General features: G+C 41.9%; 1 protein-coding gene across 2 annotated transcripts in view; it reads left to right on the top strand.

Annotated features, from left to right (window-relative positions):
• Positions 1-21,628, top strand: part of SLC9A7 (solute carrier family 9 member A7) — a 72,171-nt gene that overhangs the window by 39,198 nt on the left and 11,345 nt on the right. Inside the window, exons 8-14 of one of the 2 annotated variants that reach the window (XM_063340264.1) lie at positions 2,288-2,393; positions 2,752-2,840; positions 2,956-3,069; positions 5,119-5,230; positions 6,797-6,950; positions 14,096-14,155; positions 19,093-19,156. In XM_063340264.1, the coding sequence (XP_063196334.1) occupies positions 2,288-2,393; positions 2,752-2,840; positions 2,956-3,069; positions 5,119-5,230; positions 6,797-6,950; positions 14,096-14,155; positions 19,093-19,156 (699 nt within the window). The remainder of the gene's footprint in view (positions 1-2,287; positions 2,394-2,751; positions 2,841-2,955; positions 3,070-5,118; positions 5,231-6,796; positions 6,951-14,095; positions 14,156-19,092; positions 19,157-21,628) is intronic. The other variant, XM_063340265.1, reaches the window with a different exon arrangement.

Raw genomic sequence — 21,628 nt, 5'->3', positions numbered from 1 at the left:
TCTTTACCTTTCTCTCAGCCTGAGCTTCCTCCAGAATGATGAGCATAGGTTTACATTTCAGATTTAATGAAATGTTTTGGTATGGTTACTTACAATAACAGCAAGGGGAATAAAGACTTTGATTCACAAAGGTGCCAGAAAAGACTGAAAATGAGGAATCTGTTCTGACAAGGGCTCTTGCCTACCTTCAGGGAAACAAGGTTCAATCTCTTACTCTCCCATGGAGTGACAGTGGCTATCCAGTTTCCCAAGCATCCCATGAATGCCTCTTGAGCCAGGCACTGGGGTAAACTTGTGGTGGAATTATCCGAGTGCTCTGTGGGAAGATAGGTTCCAGTTGTTGCTCTGGTGAATGTTGCTGCTTCAGAAGCACGATGTTACAAAATGGGTCTGTTTAGGAGAGGAAAAAATATAGTTCAGTGTGACAGTACATCCTCAAAAGTTTTAGAGAGATGGTTTATCTGGAGAAGTGACTGTGTGGAGAATAACAGCTGTTTAAAAAAAAAAATGCTGAGTCTTATATTTGGTGTAACATCAACTGTCATGGAGAAATATACATATTTTTATGATGGTTTGGGCTTTTGTTTAGAGTGCAGCCTTCTGACAAAGCAGGGTTGCAGGTGAAGGTGTGGCTGGAGTATGTGTTTCGGTACCCTCACCCTCATCCAAGCCAGCAGAGATGCCAACAAGAAGTAGGAGTGGGTGGCTGGCCTCAGGATTGCTTCATCCTAACCAGGCTCTCATTGAAACACTGCCAGTTGTTTGCCTCTGTTAATCATTTGTGGCTTGTTGTGAATGCTGTATTCTGTGATAAAGCCTACAGGAGACTGTTTCCACTGAGCCTTCTTGGCTGCCTGACTGCTGCGAGCCCCAGACCTCCCAGGACCTGTGAATTTCCTTGTGAAAAGTGGTGCTGCTCATTGCTTTTAACATCCCTGTCCCATATTGAGCCATGACTCCCCAATCAGCAGTGCTGCCGTTAGCTCTAGATTGTGTAGTGCTGCAGAGAGCCCAAGGGTGCAGTTGTGTTACGCATGGAAAGCAATGGTGGGTGATGGTGCAGCTTTGATGTGTCCATTCAGGTACCAATTGCCTTCATATGAGCAGGGGAGAGAATGCTACCACCTTCCTTAGGGGTTTGGGGTTTTTTGTGTGTGTATGGTTGGACTCGATGATCTCAAAGGTCCTTTCCAACCATGAAGATTCTATGATTCTACTGTTTCAAGTGTCCTTGCTGTGCTCTTGCTGTCCTCCCACGTGGATTTCAGAGAAGATTGTGCTAGTTGTCAGTTTTTGGAAAGACCAGGGATCTCTCTACCACCCCTGTTAGCACATGGTTTCTTTCTGTGTTTTCTAGTGGAGTTGCGCATAGCTGTCTGCACATCAGGTACAGTGAGCTCTTCAGGGTTTACCTGCTGCCAGAGTAGTGATGAGGAAAACAAAACAAAACAGTCTATAAATACATGAACAACTTTTTTTTTTTTTTGTAGTATGTGAAGAGACATATTTAACGCTACTGAAATCTGTTCCACTTCCTCAGTAGCTGTATGAACTGTTAATTCAGTGTGTGTGTATTTTGATGTTCCTCAAGTTTTGCTCTCCTAAGGTAAGATAAAATGAACTTACTTTTTCTTCACATTGAAAGACTGAGATGCTCTGAGTTGGCTTTTACTCTAAAACACATAAACACAAGGAGAGGAAATATATATTTTTTTTGTAGTCAGGTTTTCTGGTTTGCCTCAAAAGTACAGAAATAGCCACACTTGCTGAAAAAGAGTTGTCAACAAATCTGAGCAAGAAAAATTCTGATAAATCTACTTCATCTTAGCGATGCTGTAGTCAAGAACAGCCTTGTGAATTAAATGCTTCTGAATGTATTTTATGCTTTATTTAAAGATGTGGGGGACACCACCCCTCCCCCCCCCCCCCCCCCCCCCCCCCAAAATGAAAAGCCAGGGCACACAATCTAAAAGGAATGCCTGGTATATACCCCTTTCCTGCTGGCACTTTGCAGGAAAGTGTGGCATAGAGTGATATATTGCCTCAAAGATGTGGGGCCACAGTTATGCCATGGATATGCAGCAAAAGTATCCAGAACTGACTATTGCAAGGGGAGACCTTGATTCTGAAGTTTGGCTTGATGTGATGGAATTGATGTTTTTCAGCACTAAAAAGGTTTTGTTTTCCAATTAGCGTTGGTTGTTAGTGCATAAAATTGTTTCTCATAAATACCGGGTACAGAGAAGCCAAAGGGGTTTTTTTTTGATCCCTTAACAAATGACTTAACGTGACGAAGTTTACGAAGTTGCACTGCTTCCCCCTGCTGGAAACGGCTCTCTTCTTCTTGATGTCCTGGAGCACTTTCTTGCTTGCAGAAGCTTGTGGATTTACTGGTGAGTTGTTGGGATTCAAGCATATGGAGACAGAAGTGCTGTGTGTCTTAACAGCCCTTTTTTCACTTTCTAATTGAAACCTTTCGATGAGAAACATGGTGTTGGTGCTTTAAGGTTTTCTGTGTTCTGTACAATGTCGTCAAAGGTGCAGCTCACAGTGTGGCTTCTAAAAGCACTGCTTTGGTTCATACACCTAAGTGCCCCCCGATTCCAACCCAGAATCTAACTCAATTGGAAATAAGGTTCATGAACTCTCAAGGTTAAGGATGACATATAAGTTTAATAGAACTTGAGAAGGGTAAATATGTTGACCTCACACAGTAAACAGGCTGATTTTCACATGTGATTCTGTTCACAGGCGTGGTGGCTGTCCTCTTCTGTGGAATTACCCAGGCGCATTATACGTACAATAATTTGTCAGTCGAATCAAGAAGTCGCACTAAGCAGGCAAGACTCTCTTTCACCCTTTATACGCTGTATTGCTGTGGTATTCGGGGTACTGCTGTTTTTTGAAAAGCAACTTTATTGCTTGGCCATTAACATGTGACTGTGTTCTCTCTAGCTCTTTGAGGTATTGCACTTCCTGGCAGAGAACTTCATATTTTCTTATATGGGTTTGGCACTGTTTACTTTCCAGAAACACATATTCAGCCCAGTTTTCATCATTGGAGCTTTTGTATCCTTTTTTGCTTTGTGTGAGGTTTCTCTATCTTATGTACCTGAAAACTTGTGGTGTCTGTTGGCTTTACCAAATAGAGGATGGTGGCTGACCTAAGTCTCATCGATGTCTTGCAAGCACAAGAATTTTAAGAACAATCTTTGGTTACCCTTTACATCAAATCTCTAAGGCTTCTGTGCCACACAGTTGTTGACTCTGTGCCTGGCCAAGTGTTAGAAGTAATATAATTTTAATATATAAATGAAACTGCATTACTGTGTGACTTGCCTAATGACAGCCAGCAGTGCTTGTGTTGCTCCTGTATTTAAATTTTGGGGGCCTAGAAAGGATTCATTTTTCTCTTCCCTTCCAACGGTCCCTTGAAGAAAACAAACAAGCTTCAAGTAAATAAAGAGGATCATGGGTAAACAGAATATCCTTTGAGCAATACCCCAAAGGTAGAGGTCAAGTTCTCAGGTGATGGGAGGAGGAAGGAACTGAGCTGCAGTGCAGACCATGACATGAAGGGTACACGCTGCTGAAAGGTGCTGGTGTTGGAGGTGGGTATTCAGTTCCCATTGTCCCTGGCTGACTTGATATCTGGCTCTCGAATTCCCCAGAATTTTTGTAGTAGTCACGCTCCTGTAAACTGGGAATCGCTAGATTTCTCTCTGCGCCCTGCCCCTGTTGAAATAGCTTACGTAGCTGTTTCTTCACTATATTCCTGGCTGCTTGAAAGTTCACAGCAATTAAAAATGTGCATGGAGCAGTGGGAAACTAGTCTTCCAGTCTTGATTTTCCTCTCCTTGCTGCAGGAGTAGGGCTATCAGCAATGAGATAAAACCCAGTGAAAGGGCGTATAAAGGTGGCCTAATCCCGAATGTATTTCTCTTCTCTCCTTTCCACTGTTTCCTCTCATCTCTGTACTGCTTCTAGGAATTTATTAGATTTGTCTTTATTTTCCTTTGGCCATTTACTTTTCTTTCCTGAAACAGTCATAAATTTTCTCCTGTGTCTCCTCCCGGCCATTCTTGTGACCTAAAAACTGCTCCAGAGCCCTGCAGCCATCGGATAAAGATGGGAACAGAATAGTTTCATCTGGTATACGAAGCATTGTAATCTTTTATCTTTGCTGTGGCTGCCTCTCCTGTCTCAGGTTATGCTATCTGTCTTGGGTTTGTTTTCCGTATTTATTTTGTTCCTTTCTTTTCCTACCCACCTACCTTTTATTCCATTTTTCACATCTTTTTCTACCACTGGACTTAACCTCTGTTGCCTCTTGAGTGTTTTTCTACTTTTGTGAGGAGGACAGCTAGTATTAGCAAACGATCAGTGTTTGGTGGTCTTCTGGTTGTGTTGGTGTCTTATAAAAATTCAGCACATCACTCTAGTTTGTCCCAAAGTGTTCCTTAGACGGTGGAGGGTGTATTCAGCTTTCTGCTTTTTCACTGGAAACACTGGATATTTTACACTACAGTAAGGAAGGGAAGGAGCATTACCACCTACTGTCATGAATTTCTGCAATACTCTTTTTACTACTCTTTTTGAACTTCATTCTAGTGCTGACAAGCGTCTTCTGGATTTATCACCTTAGTAACTCTGTACTCTACAGTGCTTGCCAGCCAGCAGGAGATTTTGCCTCTGCAGGAGCCGTAATGGAGCGGCCAGTTGCTGGTCTTATGTTGGTTTTTCTTCTGTACATAGGACTGCATTTCAGTCGGTCTGAAACACATAATTGAATGGTGGTGGTGATAGTTGTTTGAAGTGTGAATTTTTAAAGGAAAGTCTTCATTTGTATAACTGGTAATTTTAATACTAGGTATAATTTCACTGTGCATTAAGAAAACTTGGTTACAACTTGGTTGTATTAGTTTAAATGTGCATTCTGTGCAGTGAGATCTGTATGCACATAACTGATGAAAGTCTGTTTCGTATAGACAGAGATAACAAGAACACTTGATATCATGACGTAAACCTTTCAGTAAAACAGAAGCTTCATATTAAAGCCAGGTACCCAGGAGTCCATACCTCAGGAAAGTGAAATCCTTAACCCTCAGCTGTGAACAGATTGCAATCTTTTTGGGCAGAGCTGCACACATCTACCCCCTCTCCTTCTTGTTGAATCTGGGCAGGAGGCATAAGATCAGCTGGAACTTTCAGCACATGATGATGTTTTCAGGTAAATGCAAAAATCTTTAGTAAACAAAAAAAATCCTATTTTTACCTCATAAGCAATTCATAGTAGTATCTTCCGCTTTTATAATCCACACCCCTTCATCCTGAATAGAAGACTTAGTGGTTGCTGCAGCATGCCATCATGTATCTTTCAACCTTTACAGAAAGTGTGTCGTGTCTGGGAAGAGTGACATCTTGAAATGCCAGCTGCTGGCAGCAAGCAGTCACCTCATGTTGGGAATAGAGTATTTTCATTTGAAGTGCATCTGAAGGGGATGGGGGATTTGGCATGTATCTCTTCCAGAAGGTTATTTCTAGCTGAGATGATGTGCACGTGCAGAAACAGAGATCTGCTGAGAAAACTGAGGTATATTTATGGGTGCCCTCTCCCATTAAGTTGGAGAAAGCAAGGTATTTGACTTAAACTCCCTTACGATTTCTGTCACACGGATAACTGTTCATGTTTGTCATTTAAAGCAAATCCTGGAGTGTGTGTCTGGGTCTAAACATGTGCATCCTCAAGAAGTGCCAGGGATGCCTCTGTACACAAGAGGGTGTAAAGAAGCAGGAGCCAGGCTATTTGCAGTGATGCCCATTAACAGGACCAGAGGCAACAGGCACGAACTGAAACACAGGAGGTTCCCTCTAAACATCAGGAAACACTTTTTATTATGTCCAAGCAGTGGCACAGGCTACCCACAGAGGTTGTGACATCTCCATGCTTGGAGATATTCAAAAGTCATCTGGATGTGGTCCTGGGCAACCTGCTCCAGGTGACCCTGCTTCAGCAGGAGAGATGGACCAGATGGCTTCTAGAGGTCCCTTCCTACCTTAACCATCCTGTGTTTCCCCTACTAAAGAAGTCTGCAGATGGCCACATGCCACGGCTTGTCCTTGCTAGTGGAGTTTCATGAAGTGGGGGGGGAATATAGTCTGCCTGTGAATATGTTATTAACTAGAATATTTTTGCAGCTGATAACAATTTCATATCAAGAACTCACACTTCAGTTATGGAATCAACTGAAAATCTGTGCATTTTCATTTGGATCCAGGGAGCTGCTTGATTTTTGTAATACGTTTTGCTGTTGTCCACAACTTGTTTCTGCATTTCTTTCCTGTTAGTTTACACACAGAGTCACAGAATGGTTTGGGTTGGAAGGGACCTTAAAGATCACCTAGTTCCAACCCCCCTGCCCTGGGCAGGGACACCTCCCACTAGACCAGGCTGCTCAAAGCCCCATCCAGCCTGGCGTTGAACACTTCCAGGGATGGGGCATCCACAACTTCCCTGGGCAACCTGTTCCAGTGCCTCACCACCCTTATCATAGACCTTTTCTTAGCACTTGTGGATTCTATAAGTTACAGAAAACTACCAGAACAAATGATGTTCTAACTCATCCCAGAGCATAATTTGTCAGGGAAACTGAGATAATTAAAACTTGGCAGAGCCCAGTGCTTTCTGCCTGTCACTTTGTGCCTGTGTGTCAGGAAAGGAGCAAGGAAAGATGCTGTGTTTATAAATAGGCACAGCTGCGCTTCTGAAGCTCTGTTATTTCATTCTTTTGCATAGGTCTCAGGGGAGCCATGGCGTTTGCACTGGCTATACGAGATACCGCTACTTACTCCCATCAAATGATGTTCTCAACAACTCTCCTCATTGTCTTTTTCACTGTGTGGATTGTCGGTGGAGGTACAACTCCCATGCTCTCATGGCTGAACATCAGGTCAGTATGCAACTGTATGCTGGGGAAACTTCACTCTTCAAGCGGCAACTGTGCTAATAGGGCATAGTTCTACAGAATTTGTTTGATGCTTGCTAGAGGTGTTCTAGGTATTTAGAACATTATGTTTTTTAGAGGAAGGTGCTAGTGCAGGCTGGTGAAGAACATGTACTGATGCTGCTGGGATTTAACCTAACTAAAGCTTTCTGGTGCTCTGCAAGTAGGTATGTAGGTCCATGTCAGCCCAGTAGGATATGGAATAGTGTTGCCTGATACAGCAGTCCCTATATTGGAAAGAAAGAATTAATCTATTTAGTCCCATATAAACTTTTCTTCCTATTATAGTAAGACATTTCCCTGTCTTTTGGCTCTTGGTAATGGCACTGTTTTGTTTTTTTAAGTTAAATGGAGTCTTTAGTGGGTGGTACTAAACTGAGTGCACTTTAAACATCTATCCAAGCAAACCTTATGTCATCTAATCAACTAGATAAAAGGGATCCTGCTAGTCTTCTAGGTGTGTTTCTTCCTGTCTTGAGGAGACCTGTGAAAATGGTAAGTGGCATGATTATAGATGTTTGTCTTTAAATTCTGGCCAATATTTAGTAGTTTTTGGACTGCAAGTACATTCATGTTTGAGGATACTTATCAACAGAAGTGCTAGAGAATCGTGAATCGATCATTGTTAAAGGCCATGTATGTTGTCATGTTGCGAAAGTCTTGGCAGTGGTGGGGGGCGAAGGTAAATAGAGTGCAATTAAAACAACAGCCACTGTATCAACCCTTCAGTGTGTCTTTCATATGTAAATTATTTATGCTCTTTGGCACTTGAAAGCTTACGTTTTCTTACTTTCTAATTGTGCTAACCAGAATTTGTATCCCATTGTCTTGTGATAGGATAGGGAAAAACAATCCTAGATAAAACCAGTTTCAGTCTCTGGAAGAACTGATCGTTCTTAGGGATCTGGTCCTGCTTTTAGAGAATTTAAGTGAACTGCTTGTGGCAATAGGTAGCAGGTGCTTTCTAGGTTGGCAATAAAAAATGGATAGAACTGTGAGAAATGCTTGTGAACTTTTCTCATTGAAGGTAGCATGCTTCCAGACAGAGACAGGCATTACAGCAGTGATTTACAGTATCTCAGCTCTGACTAACAGCAAACGTTGGGAAATCATGGTTTCCTTATTTTATTTTTTTTTTTTGGTGCCAAATTGAATCCGTTTCTGTTCTTTAAAACTGTCTTTAAATGCAAGTTCCAGATGTTTGTCTAGCACACCAGAAAGTAGCATCACTTTCATGTAGTCAGGCTCTCTGAAGGTCATGTCGCTAACAACAGGTAATGCAACACCTGCTGTGAAGTCAACAACAAAACCAGTTTCCAGTGCAGTTGTGGCGTTAATGATTGTGACATATCACATCATAATGATATTTTTAAGCCCAGCCTGATTGGTTTCTGTTCCCACATGAGAGCTGTGTAATGGGGTACCCGGAATAGGTGCCATGTGCAGCCTTCCATTTGGCATCTCTGACAACAAAAGGAGACTTCTGTCTGATGGCGGTATATAAGGAGCATCTGTACTAATACATCTCCGCAAGCAGAGCAGGCACAGTGTCTGTGTAACCAGCAGCGTGCATAGACTGTCTGAGGTGTCGGGTACAAGGGAGCAGGAGCTGAGTTCTGGCCAGCAGTACGCAGGTAAGAATGCTGCTTGTGGTCTGCTTGCCATGGCTGGGCAAAGTCTGCCAAGATCTGCCTGCAGCCTCTGCTGTTGTGAGGATGTCCCTTGTCTGATCTCCACTTGAGTGGATTCCAAAGCATCTTCTGAAGCATGGCTGCAACAGGGTCAACAAAACTGACTCGAACAGCTCTCAATCATAGGTGCTGGCATCCTGAGCCTTCTGCCCTGCTGCCTGCACCTCTTTTGTTGAAGGAGCGTAGCTGGGTATTTCCTTCAAACCCTGTCATCCAGCAAGGAACAGGATGCACTGCTGAACAACTAAGTGAAGAGGAATTGTGTCCAGCCTGCCAGTATCAGAAGGCAGTTTCTGAGTGCAGTCAACCACTACTTCTGCCACAGGGCTCCTTCAGTTGTCAGAAGTAGGACAGGACTGAATTCTAGCGTGTGGTCTAGCTCCTGCCAACTGGAAACTAGTTCTGGGGTAGCAGCTTTTTTTTTTTTTTCCTTATTCCTTTCATTGAGCCTAGGAAGCAGTTCGCGGAAGCATCCACTTACTCCTTTAGCAGGACTAGTCTGGTTTAGTAATGAGACTCCATGAGCCTGGCTGATGAGCTGCTCCTGAAGGGAGAAAGGGCTAACACTGCAACGATTCCAGGCTTGCTGTTTGAGTCAGTTATACTTGCAAAAATCATTAATGGGGCCAACAACACAGAACAGCTGGAAAACCTATGATACCATCCCGAGGAGTAGCTGCCAAAAGACAGTTGGCCAAACCATAGTTTGGAGTGTTTAGCTGTAGTTTTTTGGGACATTTACCCCTCTTTGCAAGTAAGCAGTAATTTTAACTGTCATTTGTTTGGCATGGTTGACAGAAAATAAATGGTTAACTTCCATTTTAAGGGAAGGACATCATGCAAATAAGGGAATTCTACATAGGAAGTATTCTAGAGAACTGGATGGGTCTGCCTACACCTGCCTTGATAGGCACTGCTCTGGTACCGATGGAGACTGCACTTTTTGAGACCGCATGAAATCAGATTTGTGCCAGGAGGTGGCAGCCGTGTGCAGCTGATGGAGAATTAGAAACTCGCTAAAGTACCCTCTGTGATAGAGCCCTTTCTGCTGGAAAGCAAGAAGTCCTGTCAGACCTTAAAGATTTTGGAGAGGGACAACTTAAGCTTCCAGCTGAATATTAGAAATATGTTGCTTTTCTCTTTTTCCATCGCTTTCTACCCAGTGGAAGAGGGAGGCAGGAGAAGATGAAGATCAGATGCTGTCCCAGTGCCTCGCTCAGCAGCGCAGTGTATAGTGCTGATGCAGTCCTGAGGTCGTACAGTAGGTAGCTTGTCCCTGGGGTGGCCTGGGATGCTTCCTGAGTCTTGGCACTTGCCCATTAGGTTAGATTGCAAGAGGCTGGAAATTAGTGCCCCCATTCAGGCTTATTTAACAGAAAAGAGCTTAAAAGATAAAAGGTGGTTTGCTTCCTAGATTAAGTGAAGGGACATAGGAAACTAATGCCATTTGTGTGTTGGACTTCAATGTCAGGATTTGTGTGGACTCCCTAAAGTCTGCTCTGGTGTGAAGTTCACCCCAGTTGTATCCTGGTTGACTTTGGCCTTTGTGGAAGGAAAGATGGAAAGCCACTCAGCCATTACAAAGTCCTCAGGAAGTAGTTGGCTTTGCTGCAATGTGGAGGTGAGGAGAAGACAAGGGCCTGCTTTAACAAAGAGTCGACCAAGCTGTCAGGCCCTTTAGCTGGTTTAGCTTGCCTGGTCACTGTGTGGCGCAGTGGCATTACTGTAATCCTGTGGGTACAGGTCCGCCCATCAGTGGGGTTTTTGGGTGGCCCCTTCAATAGTTCCTGTGGGCTGCGATGGGCTGAGCTTCTTCCCTAGGAACTGCAGGCGCATGTCTGTTGTACTGGGCAAGTCAGAGGAGCTAAGACGTCAACACCAAAGGGTCTTATTTAAGGTTGTGCCTGCACAATTTAAGTAGAATTGCACCTCAGAGCTGACTCCAACCAAGACTCTCAGCCTGGCTTGATACCAATATGTTCATGGGGAGGCAGTTGCGTGCACACATGGGGCAATGCCTACACAAGGGTCCAGAATTGCTTTGCTGTGGCTCGGAGGCAGAAGCACATGCCTCTGGCCACACCATTAATTGCACAGCAATTGGGATGCATGATTTGTTGTTAATTTCTGGTGGTCCCTTCTCTCCCATGATGTGAAATGTATTAAAAGTAGGTGAGGGATGGAGAGGGTAACATGAAAATTAAGTTTGGGTAAAGTAAAAGGCAGTATAAGGAGGAAAATAGGCAGAAATACCCTCTGCCTCCTCTTGTTCCTCTTGAGAAATGTCTCAAGTAATCAGAAGAGCAGGTATCTTTCCAGACAGGGTATGTTACCAGTGTACCAGGGTCCACTGATCAGGCTTAAATGTACAGCTAAGCAGAGGACCTATGGTTTGTAGCAGAGACTTAACTTCAGTTTACTGCTTAACTGGCTGGGAAAGTGAGGTCATGATAGCAAAATCAGAGTACAAAAATAATGGGATCTTTAGATGCTTTTGGTTTCTGCCACTTGATGCTAAGCAACTTAAAAATTAGCACCAGAGACTGGATTTAAAGCCATGATGTCATGCGTTTGTATTTCTTGGCTGTCTGTCAGTGAGATGAATCCAAGCATGTGAGTGGTAAACAGTTATACTTTTCTAGCAGTAGATTATTTTTTTTTTTTTTTTTAGAAACTAAATGACTTGGATATTAAAAATATAGTCTCATCTTTTGAGACTAAAACAAAGAGACAATTTCCTGTCTGAAGTTTTAACAATTTCAGCAAACTCGAGAGCCCTGTAAATCAAAACCACTGGCGAAGTTCCTCTTTTCAGAAAAGTAGCTGACTTATTGTTTCATTTATCTGTCACAGGAACAAAAGGGAAGTCCTAGCATTTGTATTGCAAAACACTGTTTTCCATTTTTCATTAGAGGTTATTGACCTGATTCTTTTCATGTTGAATGAAGCAACATGTAGATTAATGCCTTCCTCTCTTTCATAATGTGCTTCAAATAAGGAAGTTTCTGTTTATTTTAATGGAGTAATTCGAGTTATGCATAGCAACATTTTTCTAAATCTTAGAGCATTACAACTTTCAATTTAAAATATTTTAGGTATCTTTCTACCGTGAACGTTAGAAGTTGGACACACAATGTCAACTTAGATATTTACTGCCTTATGTCTGACTTTGCAAATACAGTCTTTTTAAGAGATTTCTATTTAGTGATTTTTTTTCTTTTTTTTTTCTTTAAATGAACAAACTGAAAAAGAAATCTGGAAACCCTACCTCTCACATAGCTGTTATGTGACCTACCTAACTATCTGGGATGGTGGTAAAAATGGTAGCTTGGTGGCAGTCTCAGGTTATACTCCACTGTCTTACCCAGGGTGGTCCAACGATAAAATGTGCGTTTCTTAACTACGATGGCTTGATGTGCTGCGATGGCAGGAGGCGAGTGTTGTTACTAGCCCTGTGCTGTGTTCTGGACTGGAGCGGAGGGTTGTCTGATAGGAGATTACATCCTTCTGTTTTGCAGCCTGTTTCCATTACTCTACAACTTAGATCCTCCACTGCCTTCTAGCTGCACTCTGCTGCCCTGGAAGAGCAGATGCACAGACACAGGCACTGTCCCTTGCCCTCTCGTTCCTTTCACCGTATCTCTTTCTGCGCTGTTTTCCCCAGTTGTCTTTCCCTGTCACATTTCTCCCGTCTTCCTCCTTCTTTCCCAGTCTCTAGTTTCTCATCATCAGTCTTGAACCTCTCTTAATGGAGGTGCACTGCAGCCTCCGAACCTCCAGCTGCACCCCTCTGGGTTTTTTCCCTTGGTAGGAAACAGATTACCTTCTCTTTTGGATGCCTGGAAATAAGCGTGGGAGATGCTTCCCTATCTCTGTTCTCGTGCTCTGAAACATAGTAATTCACACCAGAGAGAAAAAGTGTGGGGAAGGCCCAGGCCCCGTAGGAGCTGGGTTGAGATATATCTAGAGCACATGGGTGATATGAGTTTAACTGCCAACCTCTGGCAAGCCTCGGCAGGCAGTTTCAGCAGTCATTATCTTGGTTAGGTCAAGTAAAGGAATACCCAAAGGCACCCTAAACCCAACCTGAAATAACTTTTCCTAATTCCAGGGTTTTTTAGTGATTGGGATTTATTTATTTATTTAATTTTTTAATAGGGTGGTGGGAATTATCTTCTTCCTCAGCCATCTTCTGAGAAACAGTTGAACTCTTCCAAAAGGGCTAAAATTTTCCAAAAATGCTGCACTCATTATAGACATCTGGGAAAACTTCAGTATACACACTTGGCAAAGATACAGCAAAGAGAAAGAAGTCATAGAAGGGAATTTATTGAGCAGTTTTTTAATTTTAGTTTTTGCTGCATATGCAGAGCCGTCTCAGTGTTGGCCTTTTGGAGCAGAGTGCTTTGACCTGGAGTGTATGTTGATATGGGAGAAGAGCTATTGAACCAGGAATCCAAAACAGATCTATCCAAAGTCTGGTATTTACCTTGGCCTTCAAGGATTAGATGAGTGTGTGCTCTTCTTAGAGCAAGCTGTAGCCTTAAATATTTGGTTGGTCAAGATATCAGTCTGCAATCAGGATGTGTACACCTGCTCTTTGTAGAGTGAGGCCTCTGGGCCTCTGATCATCTGGGCTTTTATTTCACATAAGTGATATAGAGTTCATGTAGCATGCCTTCACGGAAAAATTAGGGAGAAAAAAACCAACACGATCCATAAGCTGCTAAGGAATTTACATGGAAAATATTAGAAGCCAAACACGCTTTCACTTGTGGTGGGTTTTTTTTAAAGTACAATTGAAAAAGGCAAAGCAAGGAGTAAAAATGTACTCTGCTGTGACTGGAGATTAATTATGCTAAAGATTGTTAGTCAGTTGTTAGTTAAACCAGTGGAGTGATTTAGTACATGTTACCAGTTGTTTTGGACCGCTCTGAAACTAGGCGGTATCGATGGCCTCTTTCATGCATGCATAACTTCCTGTGACTACTTTGTCTAATGACTTTTTCTCTTTTAGACCCTGTGTAGGTCCGAAGTGGTAGGAATTGTCTTAGATCAACTCTGTCTCTGTGTAGCAGCTCTCTTGAGGGCTATTGAATCAATTTTTCTGGGGGAAGTAGCCTGTCATGACAAGACAGGTGTCTTGCCAACCTGAATCTGAATGAATGAAAATATTACAGGACATCTCAATCATAAAGTGCTGCTGCTGTTAATTTTTGTTAATTTTTATGATTTTTCATCACCTTGTCATTGTTCTGCCATTCTTATTCTTGTGTGGTTTGTCTTTTTTGATTGGATAGGGCTTTTTTTGTTGGTTTGCTTTGTTTTGCTAGGGAGCTCTATAAAGCTACCATCTCATGAGCATTTTGTTACTCACATTGCATTCTTGTACTGTACCAGAGTTGGTGACCGTGTTCCATCGGTGGAAGAGATGAGTGAAAGCCGCTGGCTGTATTTCAGGTGACACTGTGCTTTCCTTGATACCAAATTAACCCGGTGCTTGGCTTTCTTCATCTTTATAACACTAAGTGTGTGGTCTTTTTCTGTACTATGGCATGCTGCTGCTGCTTCTCCTCCTCTGCGGAGTGCCGTAGATGTTCCTCCATTCTGAGTCTGTTCTCTTCTTCTGAGCTGAGTGTGGATCACGCATCATGTCTTCAGCTTAAAAAAAAAAACCAAAACAAAAACAAACAAAAAAAAAACCAACCACAAAACACCACATGCTTTAACTCTGTGTATGGGTAATTAACGAAGCAAAACTAGCATCTGTGGTCTGGGAAGACTTGGAAGCTGAGAAATCATGGGTGCGATCCTATGATTCTCAATCACACAGGTATTCTTAAGCATTCCTTGGGGTATTTTGTACAACTGTTCAGGTTGGAAGGGATGTCACAGGTGATTTAGCCCAGCCTCTTTGGGGATGTATTTTAAAAAATGAGGGTTATCACATTGCTTTATAGGAAGATGCTAACAAAAGTGGAGATAAACCAGAATCCTAATCTTCGCCGGTTGATGGTTTCTAGAACTGATACATGGATAGAGAGAGAAATAAAAATGAAATAAATCTCTAACTGGCATCTGTAGGGGAATGTGTATATGTCTCTGTGTGTGTGTGTATATATATATATATACAGAATATTTATGTAAAGAAAACTCTTTGGGATGGGGCAATGGTAAGTTCCTCATGTATCTTGTCACACTTGAAGGTTCACAGCCAACTACTAAATTTAGGAGAGATGCAGTACATTAGCTTGTACAGAGAATCTGAGAACTATTACATATTACAGTCATTCTTGGCCGTTGCACAGTAATTACATATGCTAAAATGTAATAAAGCGTGGTATTTTGGTAACTTGTCATCTGTGTTGCAGGGCCTTGGAAAGGTTTTTGAAGCATCAGAAGAAATGGTTCCACCCATTTTAACATGACATAGTAGAGAACTTGAAGTAGTTCTGTCTGCTTTTTTTACCATTCCTTTCCATACATTTAGTTTCCACTGTGTTCCATGTTTTGTGTGCCAACCATTTTTCTACCACACTGTCTAAATTGATTAGAATTTCAGGGCTAAGCATTTCAGGGATCAAATCTGAGTAACTGCTCTCCTACATGTGATACTGGAGTTGTAGCTGCAGAATAAAGACCAAGAAGGTCAGGAGTCAGTTAAGAGTAGAAAAAACCGCGCTTTGGTATTAAGCGTTAGGAGCTCAATGATAGTCCCTTTGCTATTACAGAGCTCTTAAAGCGTGAAAAGCCTTTTATGCCTTAAAAACAAAAAAATATTTCAATTGCGGAGGAGTGAAAAAATATACTTAAACTGGATTAATTTTTACTGTAGCATAGTCTTGTCTACAGATTCCAGTAAACTTGCCAAGGCAGAAATAAAGATCACTGAACTATATATGCTAGTAACTGTCTGTACTGAACTATTAAGGTATCTGTCAAGTACTGAATTGATGCCAATGGGGGAAATAGGTGGATTGTTCAAGTTTTGGGGTATACATGCATTGTTATAGCTGAAAGACTACTCGTATTCTTCATCGGACATCTGCCTTTTAAGAATCACTTATTTGAATTGCTGCTGTGCACCCTCAGGGAATTCACACACAACTGCTGCAATGGGCTTTCGGAAAGAGTGGAGTGGAAAATGGAGATGCTTGCTGGCATCTGCACTGCCCTGGCCTTGGCTGTCCTGCAGCTGATGTGCCCCTTGGTCCCCATGACATAGACTGTGCATCTTCAAAAAAACACCGTTTTCAACCAGAGCTTGCTCATCTGCCTTTCTGCGAGGGGTGTTTGAGCAAAACACCATAGTCATTAGCAAGGCTACCCTCTCCATGCCCCTGATCTCTGAGACAGAATCTGAGTAAATCAATCCAGTAACATTTTCTCTTAATTTAAAAGCTGGTTAAATAAATAAGAACTGCTATTGGCCTTTACAGCACATCTAAATTGCAGGAAGCTTTTTAACTGTGCTTAAAGATGTGAAATGGATTTTTTTCCTTTAACCACCAGAAAAAAAAATTATGTTGGAAGACATACATGCATCGGCTTTGCTTGTACTTTTAAGTATGGAAGTAGTTAAGTAAGGATGAAGTAACTCCATGTCTTCTGTGCTTCTCTTCACTGTAAAGGAGGTTGGGAGACACTTGACTGGTTTTTGGTAATGTTTTGTTTCAGGTGATAAAGATGAGACTTTCTTAAAAAATTTGAGAGGAGGGCCTGCAAAAACGTGATGCTTGTCATGAGACCACTGTGTATATACCTTGAAAACAGGCAGACTTGCTACAAAAAAAAAAGCTTCCTACACAATTCATGCTAGAGTAGAGGATAAGAGACACAGTATGCTGGTTGAAAGACACAAAAAGTAGTTGTGGGAATTCAGAATAATAATGTATTTCGTGTTAGTCTGCGAATTGAGGAACATGCTTTGACACATGAATGGGAAAAAAAAAAGTGATTTATGGGAAAGTAGTAATAAGAAATAATCAAAATATAATTTCACCTGAAGAATAACTTTGAAAAAAAAATTTGAAACGGACAAGCCTGTGTCAATATACTATTTCAATATTGAAAGAAGCATCTGTAGTAAGAATTTTTTTCTAAAAGTTGAACCATTTTAATATAGAAAAGCTCTCTTTTCCTCTTCAGCACAACAGTGAACCCAAACACCTGGCCTGTGATGTATTATGACTTTTCACTGAACAGTATAGTCATCTTGCTTCGGTCCTCTACTAAGCCCCCTTCCCCTGCCTAAGGGCAGTTAAAATCCTCCCCAAAAATGCACAACCTTGTAAGTCAAGTAAAAGCTGAGACATTCGGAATTGTTTGGTTTTGTTATGTACTGTGAAGTGAATAGGTAGCTCAGTGAGTTAAAGCTATTTAGGGAATGCAAGCTATGTTCATCTTCTGGAACAAGCTTCTTGAATTCCCCGTTCATGCTGCCAGCTGCACAGCTAACATGAGCATGGTTGCTGTGCATAGTGCGTTGAACCTCCCCAATGTGCAGCTTTGAAAAGCCACACATCTTTTATTTTTATGTGTATTTATAAAGGAATGCACAATCTTATATATATCGCCATACTGAGTGGGTTTTCTGACATTGCTTGTCAGCTTTCTGCGTGAGGCTTCATTAGGTAACTAGTTTGTGTGCAGAAAACCCTTCTTATGTCTTCATTGCTTAGTAATAGCCTAAGCAGTAACGTCTAAGCCCTTGTAACCTTTCAGAGCTCTTGTGTGTGGCTTTCTATTCTAGCCTGTGTTACAGTCCAGTACCCAATCTGCCTGTCCGGTGTGCCCTTAGACTGGTGAAGCTTTTTAGTCTTGAAGCTGCCAATGAATTCCCGGGCCAAATGTGCCTAGGGGTTAAGATGACTCTGCATGTGGAAAAAGGGAAGGATGAGGAAAGAAAAGAGGCTCAGGAAAAAAATCCAAGCAGAGGACTGGGTCAGCACTAGCCCTGTATGAGGCTGCTGCAGGCTGTCTTAGAGTGACCTTCTGGATTTTCCCTGATTTGAGGCCTTAGATTGGCCATGGGTCCACAAAGACGACTTAAAGCTTTAGTTCAATGCCTACTTTTTTTCTTCTAATGTTCTATTAGAAGGTGCTGCCCTGCAAGTTTTTTGAAGCTGTTCCCTTTTAGTTTAATCTGTGCCGTCTTCTGTGCCTGAAGGTAAATCATGTCTGGATCACCGCTTGCCTTATGCAAGCGCTGTCTCTGGGACACACAAATTATATGGTTTTACCAGCAAGGTTCTGTTGATTTCTGGTGATCCTCAGGGATGTTGCATAAACACCATGGCTAGAAATAGCTGACCCAAAGTCTAGGTAACAAAGAAGTCACACTAAACCAGCTCAGTCCCTTCCAAGAGAGGGGAAATTGAGAAGTTAGCCATTTCAGACAACATGTTTTTGTTACTGTGTCCATTTTCCTACCCTTATTATGCAACATGGTAGGCCTGAAGCACAATGTGTTTGAGACTGACAATCTTAGTTAACGTTTGATGTTGGAGGTCTACAAGAGGGCACTGCAATTAAGGCATGAATAGGATTTAAAACTACAAGAGTCTAATCTTAACAAATAGCTACCCCCAAAACAGACCAGAAAAACTTGAATGTAATTACAAGGATTAAATACCCATCTTGGATAGGAGCGCTATGTGAAAGGATGGTTCAGTAATTGGATGCTTTCTAGCTGTGCAAAAGTGAGTAGACTGTTTCTTATTAGCATACTCTTCTGTAATCATCCACCATCTCACGATACAGACTCTCCCTCTCTCAGGTGGGAGGCTGGACTAGACAGACTTCTTGCTCATACACTGTGTCTCGGTGGTGTTAGGTGAATGAAACTTGCAGCAAATTAATATTGTGAGTCTTTATAAAGTATTTTTGTTGCTTCGAGCAGTGTGTTAAAACTTGGGGTGAGGTGGGGCTTTTTAAAATCATATATTTGAGCCATTCTCAGGCCTATCAGGCAGCTAAGTTATTTGCTGTGTCAAATATTTAGGCTGGGCTTATCCTTAGTCTCTGGTTTCTTGCTGCGGGACATAAGGGATGTTCACTGGAGAGGATGTCACTCATGGTTCACCTTTTAAACCAAAAATAGTATTTGCCAGTGTCCCAAAAGAATTGGCAACACAGGTAAGCAGTTAAAGTTGATGCCAGCATGGAGTTAAAGCTGTTATCTACAGGTAGTTGCTGCTTGAGTGAAAAAGTGTCTTGTTCATAGCTATGTAACTGCAGGGGAATAACAGACAGCTCTTCCTCAAACTATTCTTATAACCTCTCTGAATGCAGCTTTGCTGGGTGCTTAGAGTGCTTTTAAAATGCATTCTGCCAAACTTACAGCATTTGCAGCCCTCAGTAACACCACTTGCTTTGTTTTCCTAATGTTTCTGTAGGGTTGGGGTTGACCCAGATCAGGATCCTCCACCTACTAATGACAGCTTTCAAGTCTTACAAGGAGTAAGTAATTACATAACTTCTCTATTAGGCTGATCTTATTTTATAACCGAGACAATAAAGAATTGCAGAAGCACCGTGCATGGATAAAACCTTTCTCTCGTAGCTGTCAAGTCAGTAATGCATTTATAATACTCAAGTAATGCCCATGAAAAATATTCTGTGGTGTTGGGTGTAATACTGCAGCGTTCAAATTTTTGTGGTATGTATATATATAAGGTATCAAAAACCTTCCCAAATCTACTAATACACTCTATTTAATATGCTTTCCTCTTCCCCCACCTGCCCAACGTGCTCGCTTTTAACATGCTATGGCATAAACAGTCCTCCCTAAGACCGACCCAGAGATAATCCTCTTGGCTTCTGTGTTCAATAACTGATACCAAATTTTGGTCCCTGGACGTGCTTAGAATCAAAGACTAAATTTGCTAATCTGATTTCAGCTCCTGTGTACTGTACCACAAGCCAGCTGGATCTTCTCTGTACTACCTACCACCTGTATGAGGGAAAAGGAGTCCTGGAAGTTTGTGACTTATATTCAGCAAAATGTTGTTGTGAATCTTTAGTGCAGCTTTCTATGCATCAGTAACAACCCGAAAGTGAGGGGTTTTTTTTCCCCTGCAATATACCATTGGCAAACAAGGCTATTGAAAGAATGTTGTTCATAGCAGAAATTTCAGTTTTCCTCATCTGTAAACTGAGTGAATTCACAGGGGGAGTGAAAGGTCTGGAGAAGGAAAAAAAAAAAAAAAAAAAAAAAAACCAAAAAAAACCCCAGCAACCCAACCCAACACTTCCAGAGGCTTAACTGGGAGCTTCTTCTGTCCAGACCTTAGTTTACACTCTCCCAGGGTACTGCTTGACACCAATTCTTCAGTAGCAAAACTGGTTGCTATGTAGGAACCTGCCGGAGGAAGCTGAATGACAGGAAAGACAGATGACTTTGGACCCAGAGGATGCTTAGGTTGCAAAAGTGTGTGAACTCTATTTTGTAAACCTCAGGTTGTATGATTCCGGTGTTCAGGCCGGTCACATACATGCATGGGATACCTACTAAGCTTTCTTATTAGTGGTTTCTGTCTTGCCCCCCCCCCCCTTTTTTTTGGGGGGGGGGAGCAGGTCACAGGTTAATACACATGAGTTACTTGCTCAGGAAGCATTTTTTTCATTGCAGAAACTGCATTAGGCATCCCTATGTTCTTTGTAGAAACCTGTGTCCAGCACATAAAATAGATTCTGAAATGGTGAGTGTGGGTACCAAAAAGGGGGTGAACTTGGTTTTATATCTGTCCAGGAGCAACCAGAAGGCCAAGCCTCAAAACACCTTTTACAAGGAAGGCCGCAGTTATTGCATAAAACCAAGGTTAGGAAGTGGTATCGTGGTAAGGTGGCTTTGGCCCGTTCAGACTGAGCTTGTCAGTATTTGAGGAATTGCTTTAGCAAGAAATAGAGCATGGGTATTCTGTTCTCACTCAGTGTCTGGGTAGAAATATCGTGTTTGCCTTTTTCCCATGTAAACATAAAGCACTTACCCATTTGTTTCCCTCTTTAGCTGTGCATTGCATTCCTAATGGAGTCCATTAGTCAGTTCCCTTTGGATTCCTCTTTCTTTCACCAAGCCAAGATTAGCATCGTGTCACAGTTAAAGAAAATATATCACTTGGGATGGGGAGGGAGTGAACATGTAGTAAGCTTTAACTCTTGGTGGATCATGGATTTTCTTTGCAGATCAGAATTACACAGGGCAATCCTGTCTTGGTCTTTTCCAGTAGTTTGGAAGATGATTCATATAAGGCGTTCTCACTTCATCTGTTTTCCTGTGTTTAACTTTGGCCTCTGACCAAAAGGGAAAAAAAAAAACCCAAAACCCCAAACAGTTACAAAAGTAAAAACAAATGCAGCTGCAGACCAGCTGGTGGGATGACTTTGCAGCACAGCTAGTAAAGGGATTATATTTAACCCTGTTAGCACTTATGAAATTTGCATGACTCTCCTCAACTGTGATTTTATATTAATTCCCTGTTAAGCATGTTTCTTTTAAGTGTGATGTATTTCATCAGGTTTGTGAGAGTTTATCAGGTTATGATAAATTCCCTTGTTCTTCTGAGGAAGCGATAGGCTTAAGGAAAGAACATCAAATAGACTTAAAGAACCCAGTCAAGCAATGAATTATTATTCCAGTTCATTTATTTGGGGAGGGGGGGAGGGGTGAGGCAGGAATGGGGATGAAAATGAGGCTTATTTGTCAGTTTTATACTTATTTCTATATCCGTTACTGCATTAACTGTGCAATAAGCTTTTAGACTCAAGGGAACCTGGTGGTAGAGGGCTCAGCTCGTTAAGGCAACTTGAGGGCAATGAAGAGGCCCTGCTTCTCTGCGGTCATTTCTGGTCTTTCTAGGAAGAGTAACCTCAGCTTTCTTCTGCAGTCCAAGTAGAGTATTGAAGTAATTTGGCTTTTTTGGACAGGACATT

The sequence above is a fragment of the Chroicocephalus ridibundus genome, chromosome 1 (assembly GCF_963924245.1).
Source record: "Chroicocephalus ridibundus chromosome 1, bChrRid1.1, whole genome shotgun sequence".
In the NCBI taxonomy this organism is placed as follows: Eukaryota; Metazoa; Chordata; class Aves; order Charadriiformes; family Laridae; genus Chroicocephalus; species Chroicocephalus ridibundus.
This window is presented reverse-complemented; position numbering and strand designations above follow the sequence as displayed.